Below are 15,083 nucleotides of genomic sequence, written 5' to 3'. Positions count from 1 at the left end.
ATGCTCTGGTACCAGTGGCCATTTGCCACAAGCTCTTCTAGTTGGACTTTCTCTGCCATAAAAGGCTTGGGACCAAGATCAGGAATGGTCAGATATTTTTAAAGGGGCAAAGGTTATTTTTAACTTCTTTCAGCCCAGTGAACTTGTTTTCCCAGATTGCTCCTTTACCTATCTGAAGAAAAATCAAAAGATTGGTTTCATTCAGCTTATCACAGCCTACTAGAGTCATGTACTAAGTCTGATCTTGGAAATTATCCCGTTACTTTGGCAATAAGCCAGAACATGCAGATTTCAGAAGAAAGTCATTGAAATTGAATGTTGGGGGCATACACTGATTGATCATTTAAGAGAAAGAGAAAGCAAAAAGAATATCTTAATTAAATATTTCATAGTTGCATGGAAGTGATAAAGATAGTGACTTGCCCAACTTCTTGAGAATAAAATGCACCTGGTTTATAGTAGAGCTTTAGGTTAATAAGAAATGACTGGTAACAAAAGACATACCAGCAGAATGTATATTAAAATGAAACTTGAGAATTGACTTTGGAAATCTGCAATGATTCCTCAAAGCAAGGAAGAGGAATATATGATCTTTCAGATGCCATTTTCTATATCCTATTATATCAAACAAAATAATTTTCCAGTCATGATGAGCCTTTAGACATACCTACTACTTTTTACTTTGTTGTGAATCTTTCATTAAAATGTCTTAACTCCCTTTCTGATTCTTAGATTGCTACCTGCTCTGATGACAATACACTGAAAATCTGGCGCTTAAATAGAGGCTTAGAGGAGAAATCAGGAGATAAATTGTCCACAGTGGGTTGGGCCTCTCAGAAGAAAAAAGAGGCGAGAGCTGACCCAGGTAAGGATCCTGTACATTTTTCCTACATGTTTTATGGTTTGATTGGTTTAGTTCTGCAGTACAGAGTATTAAGCTAGAATTGATGTTTGGTGTATATATATATATATATATATATATATATATATTTAAATATATATTTTATTGATTTTTTACAGAGAGGAAGGGAGAGGAATAGAGAGTTAGAAACATCGATGAGAGAGAAACATTGATCAGCTGCCTCCTGCACACTGCCTACTGGGGATGTGCCTGCAACCAAGGTACATGCCCTTGACTGGACTCAAACCTGGGACCCTTGAGTCTGCAGGCTGACACTCTATCCACTGAGCCAAACCAGTTAGGACTTGGTATATTTTTAAAGAAAAGCATCTTCTTGACATTCTTTTCAATAACTATTTTCTGAGTACTACTGTTTATCATCTATATAAGATACTTCAATACAGTGGTGGTTTTATTTGTAAAATATCTATTGAACACTTGCTAGGCACTGTTCTAAGTTGAACAAAAGAGTCGCGAATATAAAAAATTCTAATGAAGGTTACATGTTAGTGTGAAAGGCAATAAACAAGTTAAAGAAGTAAATTATGTACTATGTCAGGTCACAGTAGTGCTTAGGAAAAATGAAAGCAAGGAAGGGAGATTGGCAAAGTGTGCTATTAAAATTTTAAATTAGGTGCCCAGGGAAACCTCAGTGAAAGATGGTATTTAAGTGAAGGAAGTAACCTCGCCCATGCTGCTCAGTGGTTGAACCAGGAGGTCACTGTTTGATTCCCAGTTAGGGCACATTGCCCAGGTTGTGGGCTCAATCCCCAGTAGAGGGTATATAGGAGGCAACAGATCAATGATTCTCATCATTGATGTTTCTATCCCTTTCTCCCTTTTCCTACCTCTCTCTGAAATCAATAAAAACATTTTTTTTTAAAAAAAGAAGTAAAATAGTGGACCATGTGGATATTTTGTCAGGCATAACAGCAAATACAAAGGCCCTGAAGCAGGAGCAGGCCTGGCATACAGGTTAGGGCAAAAGTAGGTTTACAGTTGTGAGTATGAAAAATACAAAGTTTATTCTTATATTATTATTTATTAATTGTATTGTTTTCCATACAGACAACTGTAAGCCTACTTTTACTCACCCTATATTAACATACATAAATGCACCCATTTAAAGTCTATAGTTTAGTGGTCTTTAATATATCAGAGTTGGGCAGTCATCAGCACAGTCTAATTTTAGGGTATTTCAACACCTGAAATGAGGGCTACAATTTCTTCATATTTTTACTAACATTTGTTTTTGTTCATCTGTTTGATTTTAACTGTCCTTGTGAGTTCAGTGAAGTGGTATCCCATTGCCGTTTTGATTTGTATTTCCCTGATGGCTGATGATGATGAACATCTTTATGTGCTTTTGTATATTTTTATATTTTGTACTAGAGGCCTGGTGCACAAAAATTTGTGCACTCGGGGTGGGGGGGAAGGGGGGGTCCCTCAGCCCGGCCTGTGCCCTCTCGCAGTCTGGGACCCCTCGGGAGATAACTCCCTGCTGGCTTAGGCCTGTTCCAGGGTGGCAGAGGGCAGGCCCAATCCCTAGGTGCAGCCCCTGGTCGGGCTCAGAGCAGGGCCGATTGGGGAGTTGGGGCACCGCCCCCTGTCATGCACAGAGCAGGGCGGATCGGGAGGTTGCGATGCCACCCTCAGTCACGCTCAGGGTAGGGCCATTTGGGGGGTTGGGGCACTACCCCCTGTCACACTCAAGGCAGGGTCGATGGGGAGGTTGCGGCGCCACCCCCTGTCACGCACAGAGCAGGGCCAATCAGGGGGTTGGGGCGCTGCCCCCTGTCACGCACAGAGCAGGGCCAATTGGGGTTGGGGCGCCTTCCCCTTGTCACAAACAGAGCAGGGCGGATAGGGAGGTTGTGGCCCCGCCCCCTGTCACACACAGAGCCGCAGGGTGATCAGGGGGTTTTGGCGCTGCCCCCTGTCATGCTGATCCCTGTGCCGGGAGGCCTCGCGGCTCCGCTGATCCCGGTGCTGAGAGGCATATTACCCTTTTACTATTTAGGATAGAGGCCTGGTGCATGGGTGGGGGCTGGCTGGTTTGCCCTGAAGGGTGTCCTGGATCAGGGTCGGGGTCCCCACTGGAGTGCCTGGCCAGCCTGGATGAGGGGATGATGGCTGTTTGCAGCTGGTCACACACCCTTCAGGGTGGGGGTCCCCACTGGAGTGCCTGGCCAGCCTGGATAAGGGGATGATGGCTGTTTGCAGCTGGTCACACACCCTTCAGGTTGGGGGTCCCCACTGGGGTGCCTGGCCAGTCTGGGTGAAGGGCTGAGGGCTGTTTTCAGGCTGGGGGTGACTGAAGCTCCCAATTGCTCCTTTTTTTCTTTTTTCTTTTTTAAATTCTGGGCCAGCTTTAGCTCTGGCTCCAGCTCTGAGGCCTCTGCTGCTGAAAGCAGGTATTTGGTTTGTTTGGGTTCTATAATCGAGACACTGTATCAACTCCAGCTCTGAGATCCCGGCCAGCCGGCTCAAAGCGGGTTTCTGGGGTTTTGTTTAGCTTCTATATTTGTTACAATGTTTCAAACTGCAAGCTCAGAGGCCTGCAGCGGCAGGCGGGGAACGTTGGAGTCCTCCATCACTGAAGCAAGCAAGCCTCATGTTCGCTTTAAGCTGCCTGGCTGTCGGCTGCCATCTTGGCTGGCAGTTAATTTGCATATTGCCCTGATTAGCCAGTGGGAAGGGTAGCGGTCGTACGCTAATTACCATGTTTCTCTTTTATTAGATAGGATATTTTCTTCGGAGAAATAACCTGTGTAGATCCTTTGCCCATATTTTAGTTGGGTTATTTCTCTTTTTATTGTTGAGTTGTAAGCATTCTTTATATATTATGGGCATATTCCTTGTCATATAATAATTTTCAAATACATTTTTCTTATTCTGTAGGTTGTTGTTTTTCCTTCACTTTATTGGTGGTGTCCTTCGACACACAAAAATTTCTAACTTTGATGAAGTACAATTTATCTCTCTCTTGTCATTGTGTTTTTGATGCTGTATTCAAGAAGCCATTGCCTATCCTAAGTTCACAAAGATTTACTTCTTATTTTTTCTTCTAGCTAAGAGTTGTTTTATTTTAAAACTAGTCCATTTTGTATTATTTTTATCTACAATGTGAGGCAAGGATCCAAATTCATTCTTTTCTTGTGGATATCTAGTTTTTTCTCAGTATCGTTTATTTTGAAGAGACTATTCATTACCCCATTGAATTGTTTTTCCATCCTTGCCAAAAATCAAATGACTATAAATGTAAGGCTTTGTTTCTGGACTCTCAATTCTGTTTCATTGATCTATATGTCTGTTCTTATGCCAGTACCACATTGTCTTGATTACTATAGCTTTGTAGTAGGTTTTGAAATTGGAAAGTCTGAGTCTCCAATTTTCTTCTTTTTCAAGATTTTTTTTTACTATTATGGGTCTCTCTTATTTCTATACAAATTTTAGGACCATTTTGTCAATTTCTGCAAAATAGCTCTCTGGGCCCTAGCCAGTTTGGCTCAGTGGATAGAGCGTCGGCCTGTGGACCAAAGGGTCCCAGGTTTGATTCCCGTCAAGGGAACATAACTTTATTGCAGGCTCCTCCCTGGCCCAGGCCCTAGTCCGGACTCGTGCAGGAGGCAACCAATCAATGTGTTTCTCTCACATTGATATTTCTCTCTGTTTCCCTCTCTCTTCCACACTCCTAAAATCAATGAAAAAATATCCTTGGGTTTGGAGTAACAAAAAAAAACCCAACATGTCAAGGGCGAGGAAAAAAGGAGACATATGTAATACTCTTTGCAATACTTTAAGCAATAAAACAATAAAAAAATAAAAATAAAATTAAAACAACAACAACAACAAAAATAGCTCTCTGGGATTTTTTGATAGGGATTGCGTTGAATGTGTAGATCAGTTTTATTCGTACTGTCATGTTAATAATGTTGTCTTCTGATCCATGTATATGGGATGTCTGGCTGCTGCCTTGTCTTTATATGGACTTTTCTCTCCCTAATTTTAGAAAACATAAAAGAAGAATCATATGAGGAAAGGGCTATTAGTATTTCTACCATTCATATATAATTTTAACAATTTGAGGGTTTTTCCAATTTTTTTCCTTTATCCACAGAGATTCTTAACCGACTCATAGTAATATCATATATACATTTGCATTTCTTGGGGATTTTTTCCACTGAACATGCTCTTCTAAGCACCTTCTGTTATTTTTTTAACAAAACGTGTAAAATAGTCCATTCTTCTCTTGTAGTTGGACATTTTGTTCCAAATATTCTGTGAAATTTTTTTCTGAATTTAGGGTCCCCCCTTCCATTAAAATGAATTCCCAGTGGTGGAATTTTATGTCAATGGCTATAACCATTTTAAGATTTCAGATGAAAAGTATGTTGCTTTTAATGTTAATATTTAGTGTGTCATTAATTCTTCTTACTTTTGGAAGCCAAGTCACACAAAAAGTTCCTCATATGGACCAAATTTGGACCATCATAATAACAACATATAGCCATTATTGAGTACTAGCACCATTGTTTTAAGGACCTACTTGGATTATTTAATTCCCAAAATAACTGAAACTGAAGCTCAAGGAAGTTAGATTTGTCTAAGATCACACAGCTGTGAAGTTGAAGTACAACCAGAGTTCAAAGCTTGCAGTCTGATTCTAGGGCATATACTTGGGAACACTGCAGTATTGCCTTCTTTAGAAACCCACACAGCAAAGCTAAGTTCAAGTTGAGACCAGGACTTATACCTAGATTTCTCTCTTATTTCTGGGCGATGCTGGAGTCATTCTGAAGAGCACTATAGGGTAACAACCTGACATGAGTGCCAAAGGCTGGCACACTGGCCATTAAATCCTGTAAGCCACCGTCCAGCGGCAGACTGGCTGCTGCTAATCACACTGCCATTTTGAGAATTATGTTCCTCTGCTTTCCCAAGCTTCTAATGGCCACCCCAACTTCTCTTGCTTGTCCTGGACTGCATATCTTCTCTCTGGCCCTTTTAACACACCAGCTGAAAGGCTTTAAATCCCAAAACCCTCTGCCCTACTTTTCCTAGCCAATACCTGCTCTGTGGCTATTATTTCACTATTTCAGCCAGAGATCTGACAAGGCCAATGGTTCTCAACCCTGGCTGTGCATCAGAACCACTTGTGGAGTTTTTTTAAACATTTGAGCGTCCCAGAGATTGTTCAGTAGGTCTGGGGTGGAAGCCAAGTACCTGTATTTTTATAAAACTCCAAGTCTGGTATGCAGCCAGGATTGAGAACCTCTGGTCTAGGCATTATTGAGTACAAAAATGATTACCCTTATCTTGAAGAGAAGGAAACCTTACCTGTTCTATCTTAAGTGCTTGCTGCGGTCTCAAAAGTCAGAATACTTACAAAGACTTTTTTTTCTTAATGCCTGGAACCTCACCCTCATCCCTCTCAGCAATCCTGAGATTTAACAAACATTGTTTAATAATTCCTGACTAGCCACATTTTAGGCACTGGACCTAAAAATGACTAAAGCATCATCACCTGCCCTCTAGGTGCTTGCAATTTAGTCCCGGAGGCAGATTTAAAAGAAAGAACAAAAAAAGCTATATAGTACATTCTAAACATCACTCCTAGCTGTATAAACAAAAGGCTCTGAAAACGCATTTCCTATGGGAGAGAAGGAAAGAAGTTTGTGAATTCTATGCAGTTGTCATCAGAGCCTGGAAACGTGAGGAGAATTTTTGCCTGGCAAAAAAGGGGCAGAGTTGGCAAGAAAACCACATAAATAAAGACGGAGATGTGACAGTACACAGCTTGTTCAGGAAGCAGTGAGTAGTCCGTCTCCTGTAACAGGATCCTAAAGTAGCATAGTTCGTGATAAGGTTGAAAAAGTAGAGTCAGGCCAGATGGCACACCCTTATGTAGCAAGAAACTACAAATTAACTGATTGTTGTAAGCTTTTCCATAATTTCTCGAAGGAACTAACTTTTAGGAAGCCTTTAGAGCAATAACCCAGTCTATACTGTGTCATCAGACCTCTTGTAGTGTTTAAGGTTAATAGGGGTTGATTCACTTAAGTAGATGAAGTACTAAATTTTATTTGAATCTATATGCCAATAAGGTGACATACTATCCAGCTGTAAAAAATAAAAAAGAGTAGTATTTCTAAGTGTACTTTCAGGAAACGATATAAAGAGAAAAAGATATACTGTTCAGAGAAAAGAGCAAACTGCAGAGCATGTGTGTTTAATAATCCATTGTGGTCTTTTTAAGGTATATACATATTCCTTTATTTGTGCTAGTAATAAGCACATAAAAAGTTGAGGAATGCACATAAGAGAGAAATGAGAAGGTTGAAGAGAAGACTTTTATAATCTCATTATAGTTAAAAGTAAAGGATTTGAATTTGACCCAGAGTTTAAGCTCTGTTAAGCTTCAAAGTTAACAAAAACTTATCTTTGACCCCCATGGTTTACTCCTTTCTTCATTATAACATCTTGAAGGAAAAAGTAATGCTCCAGTTTTCCACCACATCAGATTTCCCGCTGACCTTTAATAAACACTTCAGGTGTCTGCCACTTAAGTAACAGAAACTTACACACCTGCTTTACCCCTGGCCCAGCTTTTCCTTCTCCCCTAATCCTGCCTATGAATCTTCGTGTTGTAAGACTCATACTATTTTAGGACTTTCTGCCCTAAACGTACACTTCATCCCATTTTAATGACACTAATGACTGCCGGGGTTGTGCAGTGACTGTTGACTTGCACTGAGAAGTGAAGCAAATGAAAAATTTCTTTCCTTTTAAATAATGACTGTAATCAAGCTCTAGAGCAGGAATGTGAGACCTGTCATCAGTAGCTTCATGGACAGGTCCCTATCTCTAGTTCCCCTTGTATAGTACATTATAACAAAATGGGGTTTTCTAGTAATGATCTTTATTGAAGGTGCAGTATCATTTTGGCCATTTCTGAACACATAGTTGATGAGAAAAGTTTAGGCAAAATTCAGTTTGTAGAATTTCTCTACCTTAAGACATTGAGACAGATCACAAGAATTCTAGCTTCATATTACAGTGTTTTACAAAGCATCATACTTTAAGAAGATATTAGTTTGTAAGAATATGTAATAAATAACTTCAAAATGCACTGGGTATTTAATTTTAAAGCGTGCCTTTAACATTTATGTAAAATGTTTTCTGTACTCATTCAATAGAAACTTGAACTATGTGGCCACTGGGTAAAGCTGGCAATAAAACTGCTGGTCTGCAATGTGTTAAGGCAAGGCATATTGAGAAGTGAAAAGCACACGTAAAATGCACAGAGTAACTAAATGACTGAAATTAGTAAAGTTTTATTCCAAATAAAAGATTGTATTTTTATGTCAGCCCATTCTAAATTCAATTGCATATAAATGGAATTCAATAATTAAACTAAGTTAAATATCAGAGTTATAATTTAAAGACTTAGTGACTGAGAAATAGGTGACCTTATTATTTGAAGACAGAAACACTACACTAGAAATCTAGAAAGTTCAGGGGAAATTTGAGAAAATATAGTGTTGTCTGTGGTGAGGCCTAGGGGGAAGAAATGTGAAGTTTATAAGAATTTGCCTGAAATACTTGCCATTGCCTGTAAACAAGTGCCAGGACATATAGAAAAGAGTTCTCTTCACTGCTTCATGTGCGTTAAGAGAGCAAGCATTGAGTTTCTGAAATGTTCTTTGGCATATTTTGGCTTGTGGAGTAGAGTAGCCATGTGTAAATTAAGGTGGAAAACCACATGAGGCCTGGTAACCTTAAGTAATTGATGGAATTCTTGTGGAAATTAAAAACATCTCTAGCTCTGGCTGGATAGCTCAGTTGGTTAGGGCACAGTTCCCATATGCCAAGGCAGAAGGTTCAATCCCCGGGTATAGCACATATAAGAGTCAGTCAATGAATGCATAAATACGAAGAACAACACATCGATGTCTGTCAATCTCCCTCCTCCTCCCTCCCTTCCTCTCTTTAAAATCAATAAAAAAATTTTTTTAATTATTTTTTTAAAACTATGTTTTAACCTAAGGACACTGAGGCAGCGGAGTAAGGGGTTGTTTCTCAAGTCACATAGTAAATGATTGTGCCTGATTTTATTTTTATTTATTTTTTTAAATATATTTTATTGATTCTTTACAGAGAGGAAGGGAGAGGGATAGAGAGTTAGAAACATCGATGAGAGGGAAACATCAATCAGCTGCCTCCTGCACACTCCCCACTGGGTATGTGCCTGCAACCAAGGTACATGCCCTTGACCAGAATCGAACCTGGGACCCCTGCATCCGCAGGCCCACGCTCTATCCACTGAGCCAAACCGGTTCGGGTGATTGTGCCTGATTTTAGACCTGTGCGCTCTTATTTGACAGCTCCTCTCTGCCCTAACATTGCTCAGAAGTATATATAGAAATGCTAATGGCAGCTTTCCTTATGAAGACAAAATATCATTAGCAACCAAAATGTTTTACTGTTACCTAAGAATACTTTGTAGCTTCTAAAAGTTATATAAGTCTGTATTAATGTGGGAAATGTTCATACTGTTAAGAAGCAGGTTACTAAATAGTATATACATTAGTCCCATTTTCTAGAGAGAAAAATTTAAAGTGTATAATATATATTACATGAACAAGTAAAGGAAAAAAACACTAAAAGTGGTTCACCTAAATGCTTTTAATCTAATTTCTGAATTTTCTAGATTTTTACAAATATATGTTTTACCATGGGGTGGTTGGGAGGCTGGCAGTTAGGAAAGGGGAAGGAAAATGCTAAGAGGATGTGGTAAGAATCAAATGATTTATGTGATCAACTCACTGGGAAATCAACCCCTGGATGATTAAGTTAGCTGTAATTTTCTTTGATACTAATTCAGGGATTTTCTTTGGCTTTCACTTCTGATTTTTGTGACCCTCTTTTCTTTTTCAGTAACAGTGACAAATAGCCAGAGTACTCCTGCCAAAGCCCCCAGAGTAAAGAGCAGTCCATCTAGTTCCTCCCCTTCCTCAGCATCTTGTGCTCCAAGCTGTGCTGGAGACCTCCCTCTTCCTTCAAATACTCCCACATTTTCTATTAAAACCTCTCCTGGCAAGGCCCGGTCTCCAATTAGCAGAAGAGGCTCCATCTCCTCCATCTCTCCCAAGCCACCTTCATCTTTCAAGATGTCCATTAGACATTGGATCACCCAAACACCTTCCTCATCACCACCCATCACTCCACCTGCTTCTGAGACGAAGATCACATCTCCAAGAAAAGCCCTCATTCCTGTAAGCCTGAAATCATCCCAAGCGGTGGCTTGCTCTGAGTCTAGAAATAGGGTAAAGAGGAGGCTAGACTCAAGTTGTCTGGAGAATGTGAAGCAAAAGTGTGTGAAGAGTTGCAGCTGTGTGACTGAGCTTGATGACCCAGTTGAAAAGCTTCATTTGGATCTGTGCTGCCTTACTGGTAACCAGGAAGACCTTGGTAAAGACTCTCTAGGTCCTACCAAATCAAGCAAGATTGAAGGAGCCAGTATGAGTGTCTCAGAGCCTCCTTCTCCTGCCAGTCCTTATGCTTCAGAAGGCTGTGGGACACTGCCTCTTCCTTTGGGATCTTGTGGAGAAGGGTCTGAATTGGTGGGCAAAGAGAATAGCTCCCCAGAGAATAAAAACTGGTTATTGGCCATGGCAGCCAAACGGAAGGCTGAAAATTCGTCACCACGAAGTCCATCATCCCAGACTTCAAATTCCAGGAGACAGAGCGGAAAGACTTCTCCAGGCCCGGTAAGCAGCAGAGGGAAGATGCATTTCCTAATTTGAACAGGGCAGGTACAGATTCCTTCTCAGAAATCAGGATGCTTTTTTTTTTTTTTTTTTTAAGCTAGTTATTTTAGGGTTGCTAGACTTAGCATATATAAGTATACAGGACAAATTCATACTAAATTTGTACATATTTATACTAAAAAATTATTTGTTGTTTGTTTGAAATTCAAATGTAACTGGGTGTGTGCTGTATTTTTATCTGGTAACCCTATTTATTCCCATGAAATCACTTCTGTCAAGGTCCATGCCCCTCAACCCTGTTGCCTGATTCATCAAAGCCTCCTCATCCTCCAGGATATCAATTCAAAAATATCTTCCCTGTCCTTTGACATTATTTCCTCCCTGTCCCCTTTTTTGCTTATCTTCCCCCCACCCCAAGCCCTTGGCAACCCCTTTTTGTAGACACCCTCCCGGTTTTACAGATAAAGCTGTACTTCATGGGCAAGTTGCCAATATCCATAAATAGATTAACAGTTTGTAATTAGTTTATGATTATTTAAAATAAAGTCAAACTTAGGTATCTGCAAAGCAATTTTAAGTGCAGAATCCTTTTAGATTATCCCTAATCTCTTATAGTCATCTTGCTCACGTCAATGTTTGGCAACTCATATGTATCTATAGTTTTTTAAACATTCAGCTTAGCTTTACTTATCTCTTTAGGGCGCATATTTAATTGGTTGATATACTATTTAAGTTAGATAATTTCAAAAACAGATACTGCTGGTTTATGAACCTTAAAAAGCAAGTGACTCATAACGGTGGAGGCAGAAGTAGCTGTGAGCATTAGGTGAGCTGTGGGCACCAATCAAAGGGAATAAAGATTCTGTTAATCAGTTTGTAAGTTAAGGGGAGGTGAGTTAAAGAATTTTCTGCCGTACATGGGAGCTCTTGCTCTGTGTTAAGAAGGTGTGGTAGAATGATTAAAATCCAATCCAGGAATCATGATCAGCAACATCTGCCCTTTCATTATTTTGTATTATTATTTTGTTAATCCACACTCGAGGATATGTCTATCAATTTTAAGGGAGGGGGAGAAAGAAAAAGAAACATCAATCAGTTGCCTCTTGTACATGCCCCAACTGGGAATCAAACCCGCAACCTTTGGTGTACAGGACAGTGCTCCAACCCACAGAGCCACCCAGCTGGGTGTCAATCTGCCCTTTAAAAGATAGAAGCTGGATAACTTGGGCCAGGTCAGTAAATGTTTATACCACCCACCTTCTGTCATGAAGCCTATCCCATGTTTTAGGAGTAAACTAGAAATATTTTAAAGATTCTTTGAACACAAACTCCAATTAAACCTTGCAACAGAACAGGTTTTTTTAATGCTATAAGGAGTCTTTCCTTCTCAGTATCATCACTGTATCTGTTCTTTGCCCCTAGCCAAAATTTCTGTTAAGACAGAAAGGGGGAGGGAAAGGAAAATTAAAAGAATGAATTATTTCAGGCAAGGTCACCTTTCCTAAGGAGAAGACAGGGGGTCTATCAAGCAGATTGCCTCACTGGTACTGATCAGGAAATTCCAGATTGACTGGTTAAAGGTACATTCCTGGGAGAGGCTGAAACTGCAAATAGGTTATGTATTGCTAGTTGTAGTTTGCTGTGGTGGAGCTTAGCACATGTGACTCCATTTTGGGCCAGTTGTCTCTTTAACACTGTTTTTATTTTTTTTAATCTTTGAAGCTAAAGGTTCTTTAAAAGATTTTTCTTTATGTACATGACAATAATGTAGACTTCTTTAAACGAGAGTAGCAGCTGTCATTTGCATACCTGTCTAGTTTGTACGTTTGGGAGGGTCATTTACTCATTTCAAAGAGGATGGTTAATTTTAATCTCTTTGGTTCCTATTAGGAGGTTTAACTGGTAAATATTTTCTGTTCACAAGAAAAGCCCGTGCCTTTATTCCTTGCATACTGTCTATTAAATTTTTACTATATTCAGTACTAATCAACCAAAAGATTAGTTGTCATCCAAGTATTTGGATCAAATTTCTAGGCATCCTAACTTTTAAAATAGCTGTTCATGATAACTTGCTTGAGTAACAGCTGGGCTTTATCTTAGAAAATGTCTGAAATTTAAACTTTCTTCTTCTAGGTCACTATTACTCCCAACTCTATGAGGAAAATTTGTACATACTTCCATAGAAAGTCCCAAGATGACTACTGTAGTCCTGAACGGTCAACAGAATTATAGATCCTAATCTGAGTAAGTTAACTGAACTTTGGCCCATTAAAACAAGACAAAAATACAACAGAGTGACTCTATAACTCTGGTCTTTAAGAAAACTACCTTTTTTTTTTTTCATTTTTAGAGACAATCCTTTTAACTGAAATTTACCTAGTCTGGTTCTACTGCCATAATGTATATGCAGCTTCCTCACGATGAATGCTGTGTTTAAATTTCATAAACATTTTCAATAAGTAGTCTTCACTTTTTTAATTATGCATCTTCTCTACAATAATGACATCCCAGACTATAGAGATGAAAAACAAGACTTGTCTCTTGTTACTCTGAGACTTTATATCCATAGTTTAAAGTATCTGCTGGCCATAGCAGGAAGCCTGTCTATGAAGGCCCACTGCTAAAGAAGTCTTCTTTTGAAGACCCCTGGATCTGTACTGCCTCAAGCTAATATACTTGCATTTAAAATATGTAATCTTTTCACTATACTTTTGGGTTTTTTAAGTATGTGTAAAAATGTTATGTTCAGATAAGTACATTTACGTTGATTTAGCACGTGATTCAATGATACAGTCCCTGTAGTTAAAATCATCTTTATTTTAAAAACAGCCAACTCTTTGGAGAAAGTAGAAAAACACTAGAAACTTTGTCTTTTTTCCCCAAAATAGATCTCCTACACAAGATTTAAGTTCCTCATATTTTTGCTACGCAATCTACTATGTTACGAACGCAACATCATGTTCTGTAAGAGGTTGTGATTTTTGCCATTCACAAGAGGAGATGTTTATAAACCTAGTAGTCATACACTGAAGCTGGGGTTTGAATTCAGTCCTCAGTTCTCCAGGTGCTGCAACTTAAAAAAAAAAAAATAGGTCATCAGATTTTAAGAAAAAGTAACAGTTTCTTATTGATACTTTTATAAAAGTAGGTAGCTCTAAGCTGAAAATCCGGAACCTCAAAAATAAATCTTGGCTTTAACTTGCTCTTTTTTGGCTTCTCTTCATATACATAAAAAGCAGTGGCCTTCTAATATAGCCCTGAGTCAAAAAGTTATCAGATTTTTTTGTAGATATTTAATATAGAGTGTATAGACTAACTCTAAGTTATAATGTGCAAAATATTTTGAACATCCCTTCCCTTAATCAACAGTTACATATCGATCATCTTGAGATGAACTGTTGTTTTATATTTTCCCCCATTATAACCTTATAGAAACAAGCTTCATGTACTTTCTATGCGCTGTTGTCCTTGCAAGGGAGTCCCCTTCCAATCATGAAACTTGACTCATTTTATCTATATATCTGAGGACTATGGAGACTTCATTCATATATTTGTGATAATTTTCAAGTCTATTCTTAATGGAAACTCTTTAATTCCTCTGATTCTTATAAGTTAAGCTTGTCACTGCAAAGGTCAGTTAAGCATGGGTTCTCTTGGTTTTATCCGAGGAGAAAAATAAGGGAAGCTATAAAATTGTCACTTCAAAGCAAAGCACATGCTAGTATTAACTGAATATTTAGGAACTCTACATATATTTGTGTTTTCATTTTTGAGTATTAAACTGTGGGAAGGTGTTTATGACCAATACTTGCAGGTAATGCTATCTATCTATCCATCTTTTGATTTGAAAGCCAGTAGGGAAAACAATCCTTGAAAAAGAAAAGGATAACTAAAATAGATGATTTTGTTCTTTGTATCCCTGCACATCTCCTGACAGCTCTGCTGAGTGAAATTGGGGTAAATGTGGCTGTCAGAAGCTATTGAGAAGCTGCTGGGTATAACATGTCTCACTTGGAAAACTAGTACTTCAAATTCGTGCCAAAGGTCAAATGTAATGAGATAATTATCCCTGTTTGTGTCAATGTCATTCTTTGAGCTGATCCTGAATAATAAAGCCTTTTACCTTATCTGATGTCCTCTTCTGAGCTTTTTGCATTAATTTAGAAGCATGCTACACAAAAGAACTATAGTAGTAATCAAGAATCCTTTCTGCTTGTTCATTGAATAAAAGTTATTCAAGGATATGATTTAGGTCAAGCTGAAAGAGGTTTTGTTTTAATAAAATACATTTTGTGCCCTAGCCAGTTTGGCTCAGTAGTTAGAGCATCGGCCCACGGACTGAACTGGGGTTTGATTCTGTGTAGGGGCTCGCGTACCTGGGTTGCAGGCTTGGGAGGCAACCAATGGAT

The 15,083-nt window shown here is 39.0% G+C and overlaps 1 protein-coding gene across 1 annotated transcript in view; it reads left to right on the top strand.

Moving 5' to 3' along the window:
- The window catches only part of DTL (denticleless E3 ubiquitin protein ligase homolog), a gene marked incomplete at its 5' end in the record, with an annotated part of 47,768 nt that extends 32,968 nt beyond the window's left edge, over positions 1-14,800 (top strand). Inside the window, 4 exons of the mRNA XM_081113127.1 lie at positions 733-865; positions 9,842-10,674; positions 12,808-12,918; positions 14,612-14,800. Coding sequence (XP_080969253.1) covers positions 733-865; positions 9,842-10,674; positions 12,808-12,906 — 1,065 coding nt within the window. The 3' untranslated portion in view covers positions 12,907-12,918; positions 14,612-14,800. The remainder of the gene's footprint in view (positions 1-732; positions 866-9,841; positions 10,675-12,807; positions 12,919-14,611) is intronic.
- Between the last annotated feature and the right edge of the window lie 283 nt (positions 14,801-15,083).

Source organism: Myotis nattereri (genome assembly GCF_964212035.1).
Source record: "Myotis nattereri genome assembly, chromosome: 18".
Taxonomy (NCBI): Eukaryota; Metazoa; Chordata; class Mammalia; order Chiroptera; family Vespertilionidae; genus Myotis; species Myotis nattereri.
Note: the sequence above shows the minus strand (reverse complement) of the source record. Positions and strands in the feature narration are given on the sequence as shown.